This window comes from Lampetra fluviatilis, chromosome 21 (genome assembly GCF_964198595.1).
Source record: "Lampetra fluviatilis chromosome 21, kcLamFluv1.1, whole genome shotgun sequence".
NCBI lineage: Eukaryota > Metazoa > Chordata > Hyperoartia > Petromyzontiformes > Petromyzontidae > Lampetra > Lampetra fluviatilis.
Genome location: NC_136295.1, coordinates 3,242,399 through 3,264,153, shown reverse-complemented (window position 1 = coordinate 3,264,153; position 21,755 = coordinate 3,242,399). Strand labels below are relative to the sequence as shown.

The 21,755-nt window shown below is 51.3% G+C and overlaps 1 protein-coding gene across 1 annotated transcript in view; it reads left to right on the top strand.

Annotated features, from left to right (window-relative positions):
• LOC144938098 (uncharacterized) overlaps positions 1 to 21,755 on the top strand; it is a 31,356-nt gene extending 9,601 nt beyond the window's left edge. The window contains exons 3-15 of the mRNA XM_078865796.1: positions 930 to 1,060; positions 4,911 to 5,189; positions 5,533 to 5,605; positions 7,860 to 8,023; positions 9,740 to 9,898; positions 11,098 to 11,176; positions 12,636 to 12,709; positions 13,548 to 13,637; positions 14,853 to 14,978; positions 15,877 to 15,918; positions 17,095 to 17,182; positions 17,958 to 18,007; positions 21,384 to 21,755. Coding sequence (XP_078721922.1) covers positions 930 to 1,060; positions 4,911 to 5,189; positions 5,533 to 5,605; positions 7,860 to 8,023; positions 9,740 to 9,898; positions 11,098 to 11,176; positions 12,636 to 12,709; positions 13,548 to 13,637; positions 14,853 to 14,978; positions 15,877 to 15,918; positions 17,095 to 17,182; positions 17,958 to 18,007; positions 21,384 to 21,695 — 1,667 coding nt within the window. The 3' untranslated portion in view covers positions 21,696 to 21,755. The remainder of the gene's footprint in view (positions 1 to 929; positions 1,061 to 4,910; positions 5,190 to 5,532; positions 5,606 to 7,859; positions 8,024 to 9,739; positions 9,899 to 11,097; positions 11,177 to 12,635; positions 12,710 to 13,547; positions 13,638 to 14,852; positions 14,979 to 15,876; positions 15,919 to 17,094; positions 17,183 to 17,957; positions 18,008 to 21,383) is intronic.

Below are 21,755 nucleotides of genomic sequence, written 5' to 3'. Positions count from 1 at the left end.
GAACCCGGCGACCAGAGTTCGATTCCCTCTCACGGCCAACACCGGTGACGATTATCTGAACCGGTCCTGGGCCAACCCCCTAGGTCGACTCAGCCTCAAATGAGTACCTGGGGATGTGGGTAAACATCGCCACTGGGGAGACAAAGGCGGTCGGGCGTGGTGCTGGCCACTCACCCCCTCGTCTACCGTTCTGGCCTTCGTAGGTGCTCGCTAACAGCACTTGCCCCTACAGTCTGTTAAGGCTATACGGGGGGGGGGGATCTTTGTCTTTATCTTTGTGTAATTATTCATGCGCCGCCTTACAATGCAGGCAGTCTGGGTTCAATTTCCAGTGGCAATCATTGGCCAGAGTTTATGTGACCCTGTCCTGACTCACTCAAATATTGACCCTTGCCTTTAATAATTACCTGATGGAGAAACAACAGCACTGGGGAAACAAAGGCTGTCTACACGACCCTTTCGTGTACAGTTCTAGCCTTCATTAAAGGGCCGCTCAGCATGACACCACTTCTGGTGGAAAGGCCTCCACTGAAGATCCCTTCTAAGAGTGTATTTGACCTCATCTTTCATCACTGGCCAGACATCTTAGAGGAGGTGGGAGTGCCCACACTTCACCCACCATACGCAAACTTCCCATCGACTAACTCTTTGCGCGCACACATTTGCACTGCTGACAAGAGGCAGTGGGGGGTGGGTGAGGTGAGGAATCGTGGCCCTCATCGTTTCAACTGCCGCCGCCAGGAGCTCGAATCGAACTGCCCAACCTCCGGATAGCTGCTCACCGCCACAACCACCGTGGCAACTTATCTTGCCTTAATAGGCGCTCGCTAACGGCAACCCACCCGCAACTCTCCCCCTTTCCAGGCTGCTTCCCGTGGGCTAATCAATCATTGCGCGCGCGTTCTTCTGCCCAATGTTTTCTACTCAAGACACGACGCCGACGAGGGATGGATGTGGCCAGGATTTCAGCAGCGCCCCGACCTCCCCATGCAGGGAGCTGTCGCCCACCATGCCCATCAAGCAGGGCTGGCTGCGCTACTGCCACACGCACGATGGCAAGGTGGGTCCCTGCGCGTGCCTCTGCTTCACATTGTCGTCATCATCATCGCGATCCATCGGTTTACACTCTCCGCTGTCGTGTGTCAACGTGGCTCAAGTAGCGGTCACATCTTTTCGTCGTCGTCAAGACATTTCTCTGCGAGGTCTTCCTCTGCATCACTCGTGAAGTCAACGGTGGCCACGTGAGCGGCCCTCCCTCACCTCGGTGGGCCGCATGCTCGACACCGTTGCTTGTACGCTCATCGTGACCCCCCCCCCCCACCACCCAACGCGTCACCCCGAGACACTCCGAGACCAGGCCACACCACGTGGGGCTCCACGCCACGCACTTTGCCCACCGCTGCTCTGTGGCGCCCTGGTGAACCAGGATGCACGTGCGTATGTTGAACTTCTTTCGCACCGTATGTAGCCAACCGCGGGGGTGAGGACAACAAAATAAATAAATACAACTTTGAGCCAGCGGTGGGCATTACACATTACTCTGGTGGGACCGAGTCTGTCCACAGGGGAGGGCAGTCGCTGTTAACTATTCCCGAGGCCGGAGCCATGGAGTCAACATTGGGGGGGAACAAATCTTCCAGGGAGTCTGAGGCCCCCCCATCCCAGAAAAAAATCTCAATTTGAAAACGAATTTCCTGCCTAAAATATTAAAAAAATTCACTAACACACAGGATGGACTTTTTAAATTGTATTTACAATAATGTCTAGTAGTGTATTGTATTACATTGCTGTTTTTTTTTCGTTTTTACCTTTTCTTGTTTCATTGTATGTAATGGTAGAGATTCGATATTAATAAAGTAAAACCACAATCATATAATATATTTTATAATTACGGCCTTGTCTACTCCACGCAGCGAGAGACATTTTATACATCGCTGAGTTATGATGGGCTTAACGCCTGTGTAGAAGTTCTTGACGCATGGTTGTTCCTGTTCGGTGTTTTTTTTGTTAACACATCAACGCACTCGTAATAACTCATAATCAAGGTTTTTGTTGGGGGGTTAGATTGTGCAAGTAATAAATGTGTCGTCAACCCGCCACTCCCCAACGCAGCTGACAGGTAAGGTTTGTCACGAGAGCAAAGCGTGCCAGTTCGTGTGACTGCTTCAGCCCACCGGTGTGTTGGAGAGTACATCCACAACATTTACGATTTGAGCATCGTGACGTTTCGCTGGTGATGTACATCCAGCGCGTCATGGGGAGGCGATCGGTCCACGCCCGGAGAATCGCCTCGCAAAAGCCCCGATCCCCTTCCTGGCTCGTCCCATAAGGGGCCGTCCATAAATGACGTCACGCACCTGGGGGGGGAGGGGGTCAGACATTTGTGACGATGTGTGACGAGGGATGGGGGGGGTTTGAGAAATGTGACTTCACATCAAAATGCGCAACTTTAAATAAATATAGACAACACGTTCTACTTAATTAAATAGACTTTTTAATAAATTTTTCTCCTTCATCAGAGTGCAGCGCCACATTAAATACGCACTACAATGACAATAGTTTAAAGCGATTTGAAGCATGTTTTATTTGTGGGGGGGGGGGCAGAGCTTTGTGACGTCATATTTGAGGGGGGGGGTCTGACTTTTGTGACGCGTGTGACGAAGGAGGGGAGGGTCAAACATCGTCCAAAATCGCGTGACGTCATTTATGGACGGCCCCTAACCTATTTCTGCCTTTTCCCTTTCAACTCTCCCTCCTGCCCCCCTCCCCCTACTCGGGGCGAGCGGTTAAGGTGGTCCCATTGAACTCGTCGCCCGCCCCCCCCCCATCCCTCCCTCTCACGTCACGCGGGTGGCGATGCGTTCTCTGCGACTCACACCGGACTTGTATATTGGCCAGGGCCAGACACGGGGGTCGTCTCCTCGACGATTGTTATCGGCTGCGTGTGGTTTTGCTGGTAACCCTTCAAAGTGAAGGAGGGGTGAGGTGATTCGTGTAGTCAACCATTAACCATCACTTTGCGTGCTCGCGTACCGGACCGGATGAGTGTCGAACTTATTAAATGTAATTATAGGGAGCGCTTTGTGCGCAGATCGACGCTCAGATATCCATGGGCGGGTTATGGAGGATGCGCGTTGACCACACTCGTGAAAAATGTCACCGACAAATTAAAATGAATACAGCAACAATTAATATAATTTCGATTTAAAGCTTTCGTGACTGCAGGGTTTCATCTTCTTGGTTCTTTCGGTAAAGTCACGTAGAAGGGAAATAATAAAATAATAAAAATTAAACATAATAAAATACAATTCTCACGACGTTTCAGCGCTGTCTTTCCGACAGCCCTGTTCTTCACCTGAGGACGGCTGCTTGCGTTGTAGCCGAAACGTCGTGAGAATTGTATTTTATTATGTTTAATTTTTTATTATTTTATTATTTCCCTTCTACGTGACTTTACCGAAAGAACCAAGAAGATCTTAATATAATTCACAGCCCTTTGCTAATCCACTGCTGGATGAAGGCCGCCCCACTCCGTGTCGGTTGTGTGGTTTTGTTGTTGTTGGTGTTGTTGTGTGTTTATCGTACTTGAACCCGCTAGAGATCCGCGTGCTCGTGAAGAAGGAGGTGGGCTTCTCGGTCACGGAGCCGAAGTCACTCGCCATTGACGTTAGCCGCGACCGGGAATTGAACCCATGGGGTACGGGGTTCGTATCGGGGGGAGCGCTCACACGCGCGTGTTGATACGCGCGCGTGTCGCTTCTGTCGCTAGCCGCTCCGAGCTCGTACCTCAATTTGAGAAACAACAAAACGAGATGTCGCATTCTATCCAACCCCCCCCCCCCCCCAATTCTACACAGGAGAAACAACGTTGTGTTGTGGCCTTCATGCATTTTACTCGGGTTGTTTGGGGGGCTTTGCGGTGACATCCGTTCGAGCGATAGGGTGGCTCTCACGAAATGGAAGTCCACTCGCAAAGTCTCGTCCCCTCTTAACGCAGTTTCACTCTGGCGTGGAGTCAGCTGGGGATGAAAACCAGCGGAGGTGGGAATGTACGTGCGTATGTTGAACTTCTTTCGCACCGTACGTAGCCAACCGTGCTGATGACTACAAGAACGATATCGCTCTCCACGTGGCTTGTTTCTAAGCTCGAGTAGCTGATGCGCCTCCGATTCGCGCGGTTGGCTACATACGGTGCGAAAGAAGTTGAACATTCAGTATATACATCCAACACGCAGACGTGACAGGCGACTCCTATAACGACGTTGCTCTCTACTCGTGTCTTTGATCCAAAGCTCCAGCAGCAGCTGATGATGACGACAACAACGATGTCGCTTTACACGTGGGTTTATTACGAAGCTTAAGCAGCAGCAGCTGATGATGATGATGACACCAATAACGATGTTGCTCTACTCGTGGTTTATTATGAAGCTTCAGCACCTGATGATGATGACGATGACAACAATGACGACGTTGCTCTACTCGTGTCTTTGTTTCCGAAGCTCCAGCAGCTGATGATGATGACAACAATGACGACGTTGCTCTACTCGTGGTTTATTACGAAGCTCCAGCAGCACATGATGATGATGACGACGACAATGACGACGTTGCTCTACTCGTGTCTTTGTTTCCAAAGCTCCAGCAGCACCTCATGATGATGACGATGACAACAATGACGACGTTGCTCTACTCGTGTCTTTGTTTCCGAAGCTCCAGCAGCCACCGATGATGATGACAACAATAACGACGTTGCTCTACTCGTGGTTTATTACGAAGCTCCAGCAGCCACCGATGATGATGACAACAATAACGACGTTGCTCTACTCGTGGTTTATTACGAAGCTCCAGCAGCAGCAGCCGATGACAACAATGACGACAATGACGTTGCTCCACTCGTGTCTTTGTTTCCGAAGCTCCAGCAGCCAAGCCGCCGGCTGGCCCCGGTGTACGTCGAGGTGAGCGCCGGGCTCCTCGTGCTGCACGGCGGCGCCCCCCCGGCGGGACGCGCTCGCAGGCGCCAGCGGCGGCCGCGGCGGATCTCGCTGGCGGCGTGCGCCTGCGACGTCGTGTCCAGCGAGCAGCGCGGCGTCCACGTCCTGGGCCTCTCCACGCACGACGGCCGCGACTTCCTCTTCCACGCCGAGGGCCAGGCCGACGCGCTGGCCTGGGGCCTCGCCGTGCACGAGGCGCGGGTGAGACGCGCGCGGGGGGGTTGGCGTGGGGGGTTGAGGGGGGTTGATGGGGGGGTCACAGACTCGGCCGTAGCGGCCGCTGCTGCTTCTTGGTGGTGTTGTTACTGCTGGTGCTACTGCTGCTGCCGCTGCTTCTGCTTGCGGGGTGGACGGAGGGAGGAGTCCATTTGCGAAGGGCACGTTGGGCCAACGTCGGCCCGATGCGCATCCCCACTTGAGAACCCGGTCTCATCACGCGGCCCGGCGATGCTGTCCTCTGGAGCGAACCGGGGCCAACCGTTTGGCCATGCCGACGCCGGCCACTTGACTGACCGGGCACGACTCGTCCTCTCCCTCTCCGCAGGCTCAAGCGCTGGGGCAGAGCAGCGACAGATCCCCGCCCGAAGCGGATGCTGGCGACGTCTTCCCCCGAGCCTGTGAGCAAACTTCCTCCCCGACTCTTCCACCCGAGACACCATGGGAACGATTGGCTGGCACGGCGCAAAGACGGTGGTCACCGCATCGCGCGGCGCTTTCAGATGCGCTGATTCTGCGGCCGTCTGGAACGCGCTCTTCCTTCCGACATTAGGAAGCCGCTGGGGCTATGCACTTTTAAATCGGCTAGATTGACGAATTAATTTCTTTAGTTTGTTGTCCTCCCCCCCCCCCACCTCCGATTAGCACGGTTGGCTACGTACGGTTCGAAAGAAGTTCAACATGCTCACGTGTTTACCAGACTCGTGCCTCTGGAACCCTCGCAGGAGCTGTTCACTTTGCCCTGAAACGTTTCCGTCTCACTTCTTTTTGTTTCTTTCTTTATAATCTAAGTTATGAACTATTTTTGTTCATTTCACCAGGCAAGGCCCACTGCGCCATGTAGTTCAGATCAGCCTCTCCCTCGATGTCGCGGTTTCTGAAACAATATCGACAGGTCTTCCAAATTGGGCTGTGCCACTCAGCAAAGAGGAATTGGCAAAAACTAAACTATTTAAAAAAACTAAACTATACTATTTTTAATTTAACAGGTACGGCCCACTGAGCTACGTAGCTCTTTTTCAGAAGCGAACTGCCTATCACAAATGATAGCTCAACGAAGTGGCTTATCGTGTGGACATTTATAGCAGCCAAATACTCTAAATGCGTGATGTTGATTCTAAACGTGGAGGGAAAAACCGGAGGATCCGGAGAGAAATCCACGCAATCTCCAAATATATATAGCAGGCGTCAGGGTCAGGATCAAACCCATGACCTCCATATGATAAGCAACTTTGTTGAGCTATCATTTGTGGCCATCTCGCTTCTGAAAAAGAGCTTTACAGCTCAGTGGGCCTTACCTGGTTAATCAAAAATAATTTTGTTTAGTTCAGTTTTAATTCCGAACACCGAAACGATGGAGTTGCACGCACCTGTGCGGAGACAGTGGGTGAAGGCCCTCACTGCATTGCAAGTGCCTGTTGACATCACACGGTTGTGCAACATTGTCAAAGTTAATAACGAAGCACAGTTCAAGTTTTTATGGGGGGTAGGGGGGGTGGGTTTGTAACGCCTGAAACAGTCGAGTCGATTGTTGCTGCAAATGAGAGCATTCACCCAGCCCAGCCGTCACTTCCTGGGCAATTTAAAAAAAACCGCCACGCTATAAACTTCACTATCTCTCGAACAAGGGCAGTGACGGTAAAAAAGAAACCCCTCATAAAACCCAGTTACAAATCTCTGAAAAGGGTAAAGTTGAGCGCTGAAATATCTTGCTGATGCCACTGCTGGTGCAGCACTGGCGGAGTCAGTGGGGGTGGGGGGTGGCACGTGCCCCCCCAATGATCCGATCAAAATCCCTAATTTCGATCGGATCATTCATTGGGGTTTATTAGTAATAAATCGGCATTTTGCGACCCCCACTGCCACTGTGTAGCATATTATTACGTGGCCAGGGACTCTATGAGATGATAGGACAATAGTCTGAGTCCATAATTAGCAATAAGTAACGGCAAAGCAGTTATAAGCGACTCACAGAATTGTGCGCAGTTGCGTATACAGTATACGACTTCTCTGAAGGCATTCACCTTCAGCGAGCGCGATGCCGATCACACAACGCGGTTCGAATTCGACCCTCGATCGAAGGCTGCGCCATCGCCGCACACGCGTCGAATAAAAAGCAAGGGACAACTCCTTACTTACTAACAACTCCTCTAGCAGTTTTCATTGCTGGAGGGGTTTCCCCCCACTACCTGAAAATCCTGGCTCCGCCATTGGGTGGAAGGGCCTCCACTGGAGGTGCTCTGGAGAGGGAATTTTGAGGCTACTCTCATACCTGTCAACCCACACGGTTTAGCCCCGTATTGTTGTACATGGAAATTGAGTTTGCAGGTGCATACGGCGCTGAGCCGTTTCAATACGAGCAACAATTTTTTTTTTGTCTATTTGTTGAGATGTATAAGTGGCACGGGGTGACCAATAAGGTCTGACTTGGTCTGTAACAAGCTAGGGGCACCTGTAAGGGCTTGACAGGTTTGTACCCTTCAACGGTAGCCAGACATCTCGGAAGGGGCCTGAGCACCCACACTCCACCCCACCACGCCCGACCTAGTCGGTGCGGCGACCGACCCTCCTGGCCCGCGGTCGATCGACATTTTCCTTCGTCCGCTAGAGGCCTTAACCGTGCGCTGCGTGCGTCCCCGTCCCGTGCGTCTCCAGCGTCGCTGTCCCGCCGCTCGTCCTGGAGCAGGTCGAGCTTCGGCAAGGGCCTCTGGCAGTACGTGGTGAGCGGGGGCTTCGGACGCAAGTCGCGGACCTCCCCCACCAAGGGCGCACAGACGTTCGGGGTGCCCCTGGAGGACTGCCCGCCGTCCCGCAGCAGGGTGAGAGCCGCAGCCATGCACCACCATGGCCCCCCCCCCTTTTTTTTCTGCACCCCCCCCACGCACGCGCCCCCCCACGCACCCCCCCCCCCATGAAACCCCCCCCACCTCCACCTTTGCCAACCCACACCGAGCAGTGGTTAACTCTTGTGTGGTTGTGTGTCTCTATCTGTGTGTGTCTCTATCTATCTGTGTGTGTCTCTCTATCTGTGTGTGTCTCTCTATCTGTGTGTGTGTGTCTCTCTATCTGTGTGTGTCTCTATCTGTGTGTGTCTCTATCTATATGTGTTGTGTCTCTCTATCTGTGTGTGTCTCTCTATCTGTGTGTGTGTCTCTCTATATGTGTGTGTCTCTATCTGTGTGTGTCTCTATATCTGTGTGTGTGTCTATCTGTGTGTCTATCTGTGTGTGTGTCTCTATCTGTGTGTGTGTCTATCTGTGTGTGTCTCTCTATCTATCTGTGTGTGTGTTTCTCTATCTGTGTGTGTGTCTCTCTATCTGTGTGTGTCTCTCTATCTGTGTGTGTGTGTCTCTCTATCTGTGTGTGTGTCTCTCTATCTGTGTGTGTGTGTCTCTCTATCTGTGTGTGTGTGTCTCGATCTGTGTGTGTGTCTCTCTATCTGTGTGTGTGTCTCTCTATCTGTGTGCGTGTGTCTCTATCTGTGTGTGTGTCTCTCTATCTGTGTGTGTGTCTCTCTATCTGTGTGTGTGTGTCTCGATCTGTGTGTGTGTCTCTCTATCTGTGTGTGTGTCTCTCTATCTGTGTGCGTGTGTCTCTATCTGTGTGTGTGTCTCTCTATCTGTGTGTGTGTCTCTCTATCTGTGTGTGTGTCTCTCTATCTGTGTGTGTGTCTCTCTATCTGTGTGTGTGTCTCTCTATCTGTGTGTGTGTCTCTCTATCTGTGTGTGTGTCTCTCTATCTGTGGTTGTGTGTCTCTCTATCTGTGGTTGTGTGTCTCTATCTGTGTGTGTGTCTATCTGTGTGTGTCTCTCTATCTGTGTGCGTGTGTCTCTATCTGTGTGTGTATTTCATTAACTATGTGTGTGTCTCTGTATATATTACTGGTTAATTCTGTTTGTGTGTCTCTATCTGTGTGTGTCTCTCTCTATCTGTGTGTGTGTGTCTCTCTATCTGTGCGTGTGTCTCTATTTGTGTGTGTCTCTATCTGTGTGTGTCTCGATCTGTGTGTGTGTCTATCTGTGTGTGTGTCTATATCTGTGTGTGTCTCTCTATCTGTGTGTGTGTCTCTATATCTGTGTGCGTGTGTCTCTATCTGTGTGTGTGTATTTCATTAACTATGTGTGTGTCTCTGTATATATTACTGGTTAATTCTGTTTGTGTGTCTCGATCTGCGTGTGTTTCTCTATCTGTACGTATCTCGTCAACTGTGTATATGTGTGTGAGCAGCACGGTAGTGTAGCGGTTAGCGCACTGCGCTATAAACCCGGCGACCCGAGTTTGATTCCCGCTCACAGCCAACACCAGTGATAGCGATTATCTGAACCTGTCTCGGGCGACTCAGCCTCAAATGAGTACCTGGTGCGGTGTGTAGTAAACACTGCCACTGGGGAGACAAAGGTGGTCGGGCGTGGTGCTGGCCACCCCCCACCCCCTCGTGTGCCGTGCCGGCCTTCATAGGTGCTCGCCAACAGCACTTGCCCCTACAGTCGTATTAACACTACGAGGGGGTGGGGGGTGATCCTTTGTCCCCGCAGTGCGTGCCCAAGGTGGTGGAGGCGTGCTGCGAGGCGCTGGAGGTACACGGGGGGCTACGCGCCGAGGGCATCTACCGCGTGCCGGGCCGCACCATGAGTGTGAACACCCTGCTGGAGCAGATCGACTTGAGCGGCGGCGTGCTGGACACGGAGGAGAAGGTGAGCTCGGAGCCTCGCGCGCCGCACCCCCCCTCCCCACGTCCGCGACGGCACCCCCGATTGGGTTTGCGATGCTGCCCGGATTTTAATTATTAGAAAAAATTGCTTTACCAGGTAGAGCCCAACGAGCTACGTAGCTCTTTTTCACATAATGGCAGCTCAACTGACGCGGCTTCTCATATGCAGGAATTTATAGGAGCGCCCAAATACGTTGATTATTAATGTGGAGGAGAAAAACCGGAGGACCCGGAGAAAAATCCACACGACCACGGGGAGAGAGAGATATGCAAACTCCAAATATAGAGCAGGCGTCAGGGTCGAGATCGAAACCCAGGACCTCTTGCATACCAGGCGAGCGAAATAACATCGGCGCCCTACAAAATATATATTTATCCAGGAGAGGCACACTGACTCATTCATGAGGGTCCTGCTGCTGTATTGGGTGTTTATTTCAATATTTTTCAGCTAATTAATGACGAGTCATGTTAAGTATACACGTGGAAGGAAACCGTAGCGCCCGGAGAAAACCCAGGCGCGCAAGGGGGAAACGCTATATCCCTGTACAGATGGACACAAATGGCGTTTAATCCACTTGCTGTACCGCCTTCTCCTGGCGAGCCAGGGTATGGCACCTCCTTGACGCCCACGGAGAGGAAGTTTCACGACAACGTTTTGTTTGACGACCCGCCAACCCTCACCTGCACAGTGCTGGGCATTCGAAGGGTGTGCACCCTGGTTCTTTGTATTGTTGTTTCAAATATATAAACAAAAGAAAGAAGGCATTTTACAGAGAAGAGGCTGCCCATCAACGGCAGAGGAGAAGAGGAAGATCTTTAAGCTAGACTTGAACAGAGGCAGGGAACCGATGGCACAGATGGCCGGGTTGATGGAATTCCAGTCTACTTTGGCAGCAGCCGGAGCAGCCTCCCACTGCCCAGAAAGTTCATGGGTCCTGAATGAGAGGAGGTGACATGGTCAGCAGACTTTTCGTGGTCGTTCGGAAGGCACATCTTGCACCTCGTCATGGGATGACCATCGTTGACTTCCAACGAAGTAGTCCTCACTTTAGCGATCCGCCAATGTGATGATGCCCCAAAATAACGAAGTGAACACATTCACGTCGTCAAAGGCTGGCGCTTGACACGCAGACCGAGCGAGGCACTGATCGGGTGCCGCTGGTTCGTCTCTCCCTTGCACAGGTCTGGCAGTGCCCCAGTATTGTGGGCTCGCTCCTGAAAGGCTTCTTCAGCAAGCTGCCCGAGCCCCTCATGACCTACGGTGGGTAGCAGCACAACTGCATCATAATTGTTATGATTATTGTTTGCACGTTCAACGGAAGAGCACTGTGAACTTTGTCGGCACGCAAACTGTCACCGGCGTGGCAGCAGGCACACTAACCGTTAGGCCACCCAGCTTTTCCTGCATATTAGATGTAGATATACGCAAGTACGCATGTATGGATACGTGCGTATGTTGAACTTCTTTCGCACCGTACGTAGCCAACCGCACAAATCGGAGGTGCGGGCGGGGAGGCGAAGGACACCAAACTAAACACAAAAAGCAGTTCTCGAGAAATTAGTTTTGTATTAATTGAGAATGATTTTTCAGTTTACTGGTGTCGTCAGACCGTTGAATAAGACGGGGGATTACAGCTTTGCTTGTGCAACAACATAATGCGGTCAGCCACAAAGTGAAAGGGGTCGGTCCAAGTGTATTGTAAAAGGTTTCAGTTTTGTGTTCTAACATCATAAACACCTGTTTGTTTAATTGTAAATGTCGTGGGTTTACTCTCCAACACACCAGTTAGTGCTGAACTAGTATACTACACTATACACTACACTATAATTGTAAATGTTGTGGGTTTACTCTCCAACACACCAGTTAGTGCTGAACTAGTATACTACACTATACACTACACTATAATTGCAAATGTCGTGGGTTTACTCTCCAACACACAAGTTAGTGCTGAACTAGTATACTACACTATACACTACATTATAATTGTAAATGTTGTGGGTTTACTCTCCAACACACCAGTTAGTGCTGAACTAGTATACTACACTATACACTACACTATAATTGTAAATGTTGTGGGTTTACTCTCCAACACACCAGTTAGTGCTGAACTAGTATACTACACTATACACTACACTATAATTGTAAATGTCGTGGGTTTACTCTCCAACTCACCAGTTAGTGCTGAACTAGTATACTACACTATACACTACACTATAATTGTAAATGTCGTGGGTTTACTCTAACACACCAGTCAGTGCTGAACTAGTATACTACACTATACAATATACACTATAATTGTAAATGTCGTGGGTTTACTCTCCAACACACCAATTAGTGCTGAACTAGTATACTACACAATACACTACACTATAATTGTAAATGTCGTGGGTTTACTCTCCAACACACCAGTTAGTGCTGAACTAGTATACTACACTATACACTACACTATCATTGTAAATGTCGTGGGTTTACTCTCCAACACACCGGTGTGTTGAACGCATCGCTAATTGGAACGTTTTGTTTACGTGACAAACCTTAATATAATTGGTTGTGTTGGGTGGTGGCGGGTTTAATGGCACGTCTACATTTACGCGATCTCATCCAAAAAGAGTGACCTGGGTCACCAAAAGCACAAAAGCGATGGGGGTACGCGAGCGGGAACAATACTTGTGACGGATATTCACCCCCCCCACTCCCCCGTGCTCGTGTTTCTGTTCAGAGAGTTATGAACCGTTCCTGGAAGCCATGGGTCTGGAGGACTTGGACGAGAGGCTGGAGAGAATCAAAGAGCTGGTGATTCACTCACTCGCTCACTTTCAGAAGCCTTCACACACGCGCACACACACACACGGAGTTTTTCACATTTTGCTGACTTCTCAGTGCAATAGTCAAAGTGATGTCCTGCTCAAAGTGAGGTGGTTGTGTGTATGTGGGTACGTTGAACTCCTTTCGCACCGTACGTGGCCAACCGTGCTAATCGGAGGTGCGGGGGAGGGACAAACAACTAAAGACAAAAAGCAGCTTTACAGCCCTGAGGCAGTGGTGTAAATTCCAAGTTCCTATTGCGGCGGTCAACCGCTATTGACCGAGTACTCCACAAAAGGGTACTAACTTTACTGACCCTGGAGGGATGATGGGTATAGTCAACCCCCATCCTGGATTTGAACTCACAGCCTTCGGATTACGAGACACTCGCTCGACCGCTGAGCCACCTGGCCCAATCAACATGCACAGCACTGTACATACAGACCCAGACCGCTCTAGGGTGACTCTGTGCGTGTGTAACTGCGGGGAGCGGTGGTGCAGCGGTTAGCGCGCTGCGTTACGAACCCGGCGACTTGGTTCGATTCCCGCTCGCCGCCAGCACCAGCGACGATTATCTGAACCGGTGCTGGGCCTCCTTCCATAGGTCGACTCACCCTTTAAATGAGCACCTTGTGCGGTGTGTAGTAAACATCGCCACTGGGGAGACAAAGGCGGCCAGGCGTGGTGCTGGCCACCCACCCCCCTCGTGTGCCGTGCCGGGCATTCATAGGCGCTGCTCGCTAACAGCACTTGCCCCAACAGTCTGTTAAGGCTATACGAGGGGGATCTTTGTGTAACTGAGTGATCTTTCCCATGTGCCGCCCAGGTGGAGAACCTGCCCAGATACAACTACCACACGCTGCGCTACATCATCCGGCACCTGCGCCGCGTGGCCGACAACTGGGCGGAGAACAAGGTTTGCAGTCCCTTGGGGTTTCATATCTACTCGAACAAGTAGCGGCCAAACTTCCCAAGTAGGACTGGTTATGAAAATTTGGATGGTGGTGATTTCAACTTGTAACCCCCCGCACAATATTGGCACGTTCTCAGAAAAAGAGATAACAACTCGCAGGAGGCTTGAGCAGGAACCACAGGTAGTGAGCTGGTGCCAACAATTGCCCAAGCTCTGGAGTTGTCTATATATACGTGTGGGGTGCTGCGGTGATGAGATGCTAACTACCTCGCCTGATATACAGTTGGTTGTGGGTTCGACTCCGACCCTGATGTCTGTATATTTGGATTCTGCATGTTCTCCCCGTGGTGACGTGGATTTTTCCTCCACATTAAAAAAAACACGCGTTTAGAATATTTGGCTACTATACATTTCCACGTGATAAGCCACTTCGTTTGAGCTATGATTTGTGACCAGATGACTTCTGAACAAGAGCTATGTAGCTCAGTGGGCTTTACCTGGTAAAATAAAAATTGGTTTCATAGTTTTAATAGTTTAAGATGTTTTCAGTCAATCAATTATCGTTCCTACATGTGGAACCAAACCATAACCGAAGTGAATGGTTACAGGCATGCGCCATCGAGATGAGCAAGTTTTACTTTCACCGTTAAGTAGGCCCCACCTCTTTCTTATAAGATGCCACCTCTATCGAGCGACACTGAGTTTGGCTCCGCGCCTGACGAAAGGCAGGAGGGCCAAAGTGCCACCATAAAAAGTCAAACAAGATAATCGACTCAATGACATTGATGTCACCCTGTTCAAACGAGCCCCGGGATGTTTCTCACGTGTGTCGAGCGGCCCCGAGCCCTTGGGTGGAAATTTCAGATTCCTCTGTCCAGCCAGCAGTACAATTAATGTACACCGCAACCGATCGATCGGCAGGCAGCGTGTGGTGGGGTAAAGTGTAGGTAATCCCACCGTCTTCCAACAAGTCTGGCCGGTTGGTGAAAGAGTAGGCCAAACACCCCTCTTAAAGGGAGCTCGAGCCACTTCGAGTGGGACGCCCTTCCGCCAGCAGTGGCACGAGCTGGCAATTGCGGGGCCGCACCTTTACCCTTCAATCAAGTTCGAGTTAATTTCGTTTGAGCAGGACGAGAACTCGAGAGACCGGGGATAGAGAAGTCTCATGGCGAGAGCCGGTCTTCATAAAAAGGGTCGCCGTGTCTTTCCTTGTGGCAGATGAATGCTGAAAACCTGGGCATCGTGTTTGGGCCCACGTTCTTACGATCCCCGGCAGGGGACATGACCAAGCAGCTGATGGACCTTGGAAAGCATAACACGATCATCGAGACGCTCATCAAACACGTGCGTCTCCTCCCGCGTGTGTGCATCCTCCCGCGTGTGTGCGTGTCTGCTCCCATCTCACCTTTGTTGATGTCACTGCCCACCGCTCCCATCGCTCGCTACCAGCGTGTCAGATATCCACCAGGATCCTCCTGAAGCCATCCACAGGCTCACTTCGCCACCCTTTCCGCACCTCCGATTAGCACGGTTGGCTACGTACTGTGGGAAAGAAGTTCAACACACACACATACGGCACGAACATAGAAACATTGCTCATCGACTCTCTGCCATATCAAAGAATAAGCGTCTCTTAAAGTCCATGGGTCCGTCTGTGAGTCTATGGGTGTCTAAGTGAGTCTATGGGATTTTATGTAAGTCTATGGGTGGTCTCTTTGCAAGTCGACGAACCTCCAAGTGAGTCTACGTGATTTCAACGAAACTATTTCTGCAGGCTTGGGTTACAACCAAAGTTAAAGTGTCCAATGGGCGTTGGAAATTCCACATTCCCTTGGCAGGAGCAAGTTTCTCCAATGGGTGCACATTGTGTACATGTTGTTGCCAGACTGGAAATTCCCACTGGTGGGCCAAGGCCTCCTCATTTCTCTTCTGTTCCCTCATTGCTCATGTCCAGCCATAGCCTCCTAAGTCTGTGATGTGATCTCGCTGCTGCTGCTGCTGCTGCTGCCGTCTCTTGCGCTGTCTCCCTCCACTTCTCTTCCCGTTGCTCTCAGTCCGCACTCTGTCGTGAGTTTCCGTCTCTCATCCCTCGTCAGCTGTTCTCATCACGTCTCTCCTGCCCGTTTTCCACTTTATTTCTCTTGCTTCAACGTTGCACGTTACACTTAGACTCACACACTCTGTGAGGAGTCCTCCAGTATAAACATTTCTGATTGTGCCGAGTTTTCCTCTTTCGTTTCAGTGCCACTGGATATTCATCGACGGAGATACGACTCCCAAAGGGGTAAGCGCCTGCCCGGCTTATTCGCATCGTCGAATCCGCGCGTCGAATTCCGTAACGCAGCCCACAAGGAATTGTGATCGATGTCGCCTCGTAAGCACGTGGCCAACGCCGTCACCACCGAGCCAGTTAGCGGGGGGCCAGTGGGAGCTCAGTATGGGAATGTCATCTCGTGACAGTTATGAAGTGACTACATCACGGGACCTCCTTTGCCAGTACCAACATATGAGAATAGGTTGTCCCCTTTTTTTATGGCAACCAAACAGTTGTTAAGATGTTAAAACACCAAACTGAAACCTTTTTGCAAGGAATCATGTCTGCATTAACCACAATACTTGTGGTCAGAATGCAAAAATAAAACATACTCTGATAATACATGCTGTCTCTGGTGTGGACCAATCAGTTTCAAGGACAATGTATATATTATCAGAGTACTTTTTTTTTTGCATTTTGTCCAGAAGTATTGTGGTTAATGCAGACATGATTCCTTGTAAAAGGTTTCAGTTTGGTTGTTTTAACATCTTAACACCTATTTTGTTGCCAGAAAAGATAGGAAAACCTTTTCTCAGTTATGAAGTAATCACAGGGGGAAGGTGAGGGCGCAGCCCCTGCAATTGCTCGCTCACCACTGCTGGCAGGAAACGGCCTCCACCAGAGGCAATTCTACAGGCTACTTGGCCTACTCTTCCTCGCTGGCCAAGCACCCACGCCCTCTACCCCACCCCACCACACGCGGCCTGCCGATGGACTGACTGTATTACGCTGAGTGGACAGAGGCGGGAGGGGATTTAAGAAGCTTGCCCCCGTTGTGTCAACCACCGTGGTGACCAGCGCACCGTTACACCACGGCAACGTGGCGTCCGAACACAGTGTAGGTCGCATAACGACAGCAGAGGAGAGGGACCATTTTGTATTGGTGAAGGTGTGCTGAGGCAGTCGGGGGAAATTGAATCAGGAACCGGACGAACGGTGGTGGAAGAAATCTCATTTCTTGAGAACTGCTTGTTGCGTTTAGTTTGTTGTCCTTCCCCAGCAGCTCCGATTAACACGGTTGGCTACGCACGGCGCGAAAGTAGTTCAACACACATACGTACATACGTTGAGCGACACCTCCGCTAACTACGATATTTGCTTTGCACGCTGCACGCTGCACGCCCGTCGTGTTCGCCGTGAGAGCAGAGCGCGGATGGCGAGTCCGACCAGCCGAGCCCGGGGCCCAGGAAGCGGACTGCAGTGAGCAGCAGCCCCACGGAGGAGTCCGACCTGGGTGAGCCTCGCGGCGACGCCACTGCACACCGTGACACGGGGGCTGAGAGATGCTAACCACCTCGCCTCGTATACGGGAGGTTGTGGATTCGATCCCGACCCTGACGCCTGCTGTGTATTTGGAGCTTGAGTGTCTCTCTCTCTCCGTGGTCGGGTGGATTTTTGTTCGGGTCCTCCGGTTGCTCCCTCCACATTTAGAATGAACGTTTAATTTAGGGTAGCTCAATGGGCCTTAACTTGTAAAATTAAAATAGCGGAGTTTTAGTTGATTGTTGTTGGCAGTCACCACCGCTGATGGGCCCCATAGCATGGAATTGGGGATTCCACATACATCGTGTCCAAGGGCAGACTTTGAGCAATGAGTACTGGTGACTGAGGTACTGGTGAGTCCTGATAATGACGAAACCAGTCTCGAGTCGTCTTCGTATCATTGCTGCTTTCAGTTGGTCACATTTGCTCACATTTGTTTTGACGGTGACCTCAAACAACAGGCCCACAGTGCACTTCTTTAGGAGCCGGTGATGGGTTTTTGTCTTTTTTTGCGTAATGCACAAAGGCTGAGTGCTCTGTAAACACGTTGTTTGAAACTCGTAGTTTCCCAGCGTGGACTTTCATTCTGTTATGACGACGATGGGTTTTTTTTCCCTCGTCAGGGACACGTGTCCCAGGGACAGCTGCCTAAAGCCATTCATCCCTCTCAGTGGACTGTCGGTGTGTTTTCCTTGTGATGGCAACTGCTTGACTGAATGGCAACTGTTGTTGTGCTCCGTTTGAAGATTACCAGTCGTGTGACAGCAGCAGTACACTCAGCAGACCGGAGAGCAAGGTGAGGGATGCACCACACACACACACACGCACACACATGCACACAGACACAAACACACGTGTCCCGCAGTGCCACTTGGGAATACACATGTGATTCTTACACTGCATATGGGGGGCAGGGTGGAGGGACCTGGGTTGGACTTCTGACTCGGGCAACTTTCTGCGCGGAGTTTCTATGTTCTGTACGTATATACGTTGAACTTCTATCACACCGTACATAGCCAACCGTGTTCAACAGAGGTGCGGGGGAAGGACAACAAACTAAAGACAAAATGCAGTTACGTAAAATTAGTTTTCAATCTAGTTGATTTAAAAGTGCATAGCTCCAGTGGCTTCCGAATATCGGAAGGAAGGGCATTCCAGACGGCCGCAGAAGCGCATCTGAAAGCGCCGTGCGATGCAGTGACCTTCTTTGTTCGATGGCTAGCAAAATGCCGCTGCTGCGAGGATGACCGGAGTTCACGTGATGATGGTTTATGCTCCTTGACGAGATCAGCAGCAAGGTTTCGTTGGTTCATTTGTGGCAAGCGCTGTACGTAATGAATGCAACCAACAGCGGAGCCAGGATTTTCAGGTAAGGGGGGCAACCCCTCCAGCAATGAAAAATGATAGAGGAGTTGTTAGTTAGTTATTCGATGCGTGTGCGACGATGGCGCAGCCATCAATCGATGGTCGAATTCGAACCGCGTTGTGTGATCGGCATCGCGCTCGCTGAAGGTGAATGCCTTCAGGGAAGTCGTGTCCTGTATACGCAACTGCGCACAATTCTGAGTCACTTACAACTGCTTTGCCGTTACTTATTGCCAATTATGGACTCAGACTATTGTCCTATCATCTCATAGAGTCCCTGGCACGTAATAATGATGCTACACAGTGGCAGTGGGGGTCGCAAAATGCAAATTTATTACTAATAAACGCCAATGACCCGCCAGTCAGTGCGACCTCATAATGTATTCGTTCAGCAACCTGAAGCCAATGGCAGCTCAGTGAGCACTGGGACGGACACGGTCGGATCTTGCAGTACCCGTCACGACAGGTTTCCAATGAAACGTGTACACGCTGCAGCTCTCTCCTTGCTCTGCATCGGTGTCATCCGGGCTCTGCGGATTCCTCCTGTAACTAAACACACACGATGCCATTCGAGTCGGCCAAACATCCCAATGTAGCGAGCACCCTCTTGTGCAAGAGTAGTCAGACTGAGTATGGCATTCTTGAGTAAATAGGCAATTCGTGTTGTAGAGTAAAATATCTCAACTCCCAGTCGAACCTTAGCCGGGTATCGATTCAGCCCATCATCCATCTAGAGTCGATACATGAGTACCACTTTGTGAGAAATCAAAAGCGCTCGTGCCATGCAAATACTCGCCATAGTCACCAAATGAGCCAGTAACACCGCTCGGTCATCCCCACCTTAACGTAACTATTGCTTAGCTTCAGCAAGTTCATGGCTGTCTGACAATGTGCCGTCTGGCGTTATAGTTCAAGACTTCTTGAGTGAGAAAGCAACAGCCGAAAGTCCCAGCCCCTGTGAATTCAGGAGTGCAACCACAGCTCCCTCTAGTGACAACACAGCCACACGTTTCCCTGTGTGTCTTCTCTGGGTATGTATCTCTGCCAGAGGTCGCAAACGGGTTTTGATTCCTTACTCGTACCCGTACCCGGCCGCACCAGGGTCGCAAATGGGTACCCGTACCCGGCCGGGTACAGGTACCCGTTCCCTACCTGTACCCGTACCCTACCCGAAATGAGTGACAAACGGTTACTCACCAGTGACTCACGGCCTACCCGTACCCGGCCACACCAGGGTCGCAAACGGGTCCCGGACCCGTACCCGGCTGGGTACGGGTAGCCGGGTATCGGGTAGGGTACGGGTATCGGGTACCCGGTTGCGACCTCTGATCTCTGCTACCTTGTACCTCGTGTCTGTTCACGAGTCCGTATCCTCTGTTTACGTTGTTGTGTTCAAACTAGAAGATGAGCACAAGATTTAGCAGTCATTTGAAATACGTGCTCAACCAGGTGTAGTGTCTAACTGTGTTGTTGGCCGACTGGTTTTGCATCGCATGATATTTCTAAGGTTTGCTGAGTTCGCGTCTCCCATCTTCTTGCTGTATTTGCCTCCGTGCAGTTTGCCGTTCTCTGCGTGCTCTGTGTGTGATGTCTGTGTGTGATCTGTGTGTGATGTCTGTGTGTGATGTCCCTCTGTGTGTTCCCTCGCTGTGTGGTTTACGCCATTTTTACCTGAGGACGAGCGCTTGTGTTGCGTTCGAAACGTCGTGATCTATTTTTATTTCATTTTTATTTTATTTCTACATACGTGACTTTACCGAAAAAACCAATGTGTATAGTAATTCCTGCACTCACGAAAGCTTCAATCCTAGATTGATACCCCCGTATAGCCTCAGCAGACTTTTGGGGCAAGTGCTGTTAGCGAGCACCTATGAAGGCTGGCACGGCACACAGGGGGGTGGGTTGGCCACGCCCGACCGCCTTTGTCTCCCCAGTGGCGGTGTTTACACAACACACCAGGCAACTGAGGCTCAGTCGACCTAGAAGAGGCCTAGGACTGGTTCAGATAATCGTCACCGGGTGTTGACGGTGAGCGGGAATCGAACCTGGGTCGCGGGTTCGGAGCGCATCGCGTGGACCGCTGCACCACTGCTCCCCACTACACTCCACAGTCTCCCCTCACCTGTGCTCACAAGGTGAGCGTGGCTCCCAGCAGGAGGCACGGACCATGGGGCGCTCCCAGTTGTTCCCTGGAATGCAGCGCACGGAGGGGAATTTAGAAGCGATAATCGCGGCACGGCATCCTGGTAGCCTGAGAGTAAGGATTGGAGATGGGACTCGCTAAATAGTGTTCAACTGACGCCAGGAAATTTCAGCTGCGACAATTGCGTTGGATGAAGATTATTTTGAAAACGCATCATCATCATGATCATCATCAGCAGTTAAGGTCAATACTGGATGAAGGCCTCCCCAAGCCACCACCACACTTCACTGTTTTCAGCGATGTAAGAATGCACTCGAGTAGCGTTTGGTGTGCCGCGGTGGCGAGATGTTATCTCCCTCGCCAGGTATGCAGGAGGTCGTGGGTTCGATCCGGACACTGACGCCTGCTGCTGTATATTTGGAGTTTGCGTGTCTCTCTCCCCGTGGTCGTGTGGATTTTTCTCCGGGTCTTCCGGTTTTCCCCTCCACATTTAGAATCGACGTCACGCGTATTTCCACGTGACAAGCCACTTCGTTGGGCTATCATTTGTGACAGTCAGCTCGCTTTTGAAAAATACCTATTATAGCCTAGTGGGCCTTACCTGTGAAATTAAAAAGTAGTTTACCGTTGTGTTTCTTTTGTTTGCCTCGCGTCTCCTTACAAGGTGGGGGACATGGATCTTGCGCAGGGCAGGAGGAGCCTTTGCTCGAGGAAGGACGCCAGCGCCGAGTCCCCGACGCCGAGCGGCGGCTCCTGGACTGCGCCGACGACAGCGGCGATGACGAGGGCAGCCTCTCCTCGTCGCTGGACGGGCGACGCTCCTCGCGGCTGCTGTGGAGCGCCGCCTCCGACGTGCGCCTCAACACCGCCGCGGGCAGCCAGCTGGGCCGGGCGGGACCCAAGCGGCGGTGGACGCCGCTGCTGTCCCCGGACGGCCCCCGGCTCTTGTCCCCGACGGGCAAGCCCTACAGCCTGAGCAGCCCGCCGTCGCCCGAGCGGCGGCACAAGCCCGCCGCCAGCCCCAGGACGCACCGGT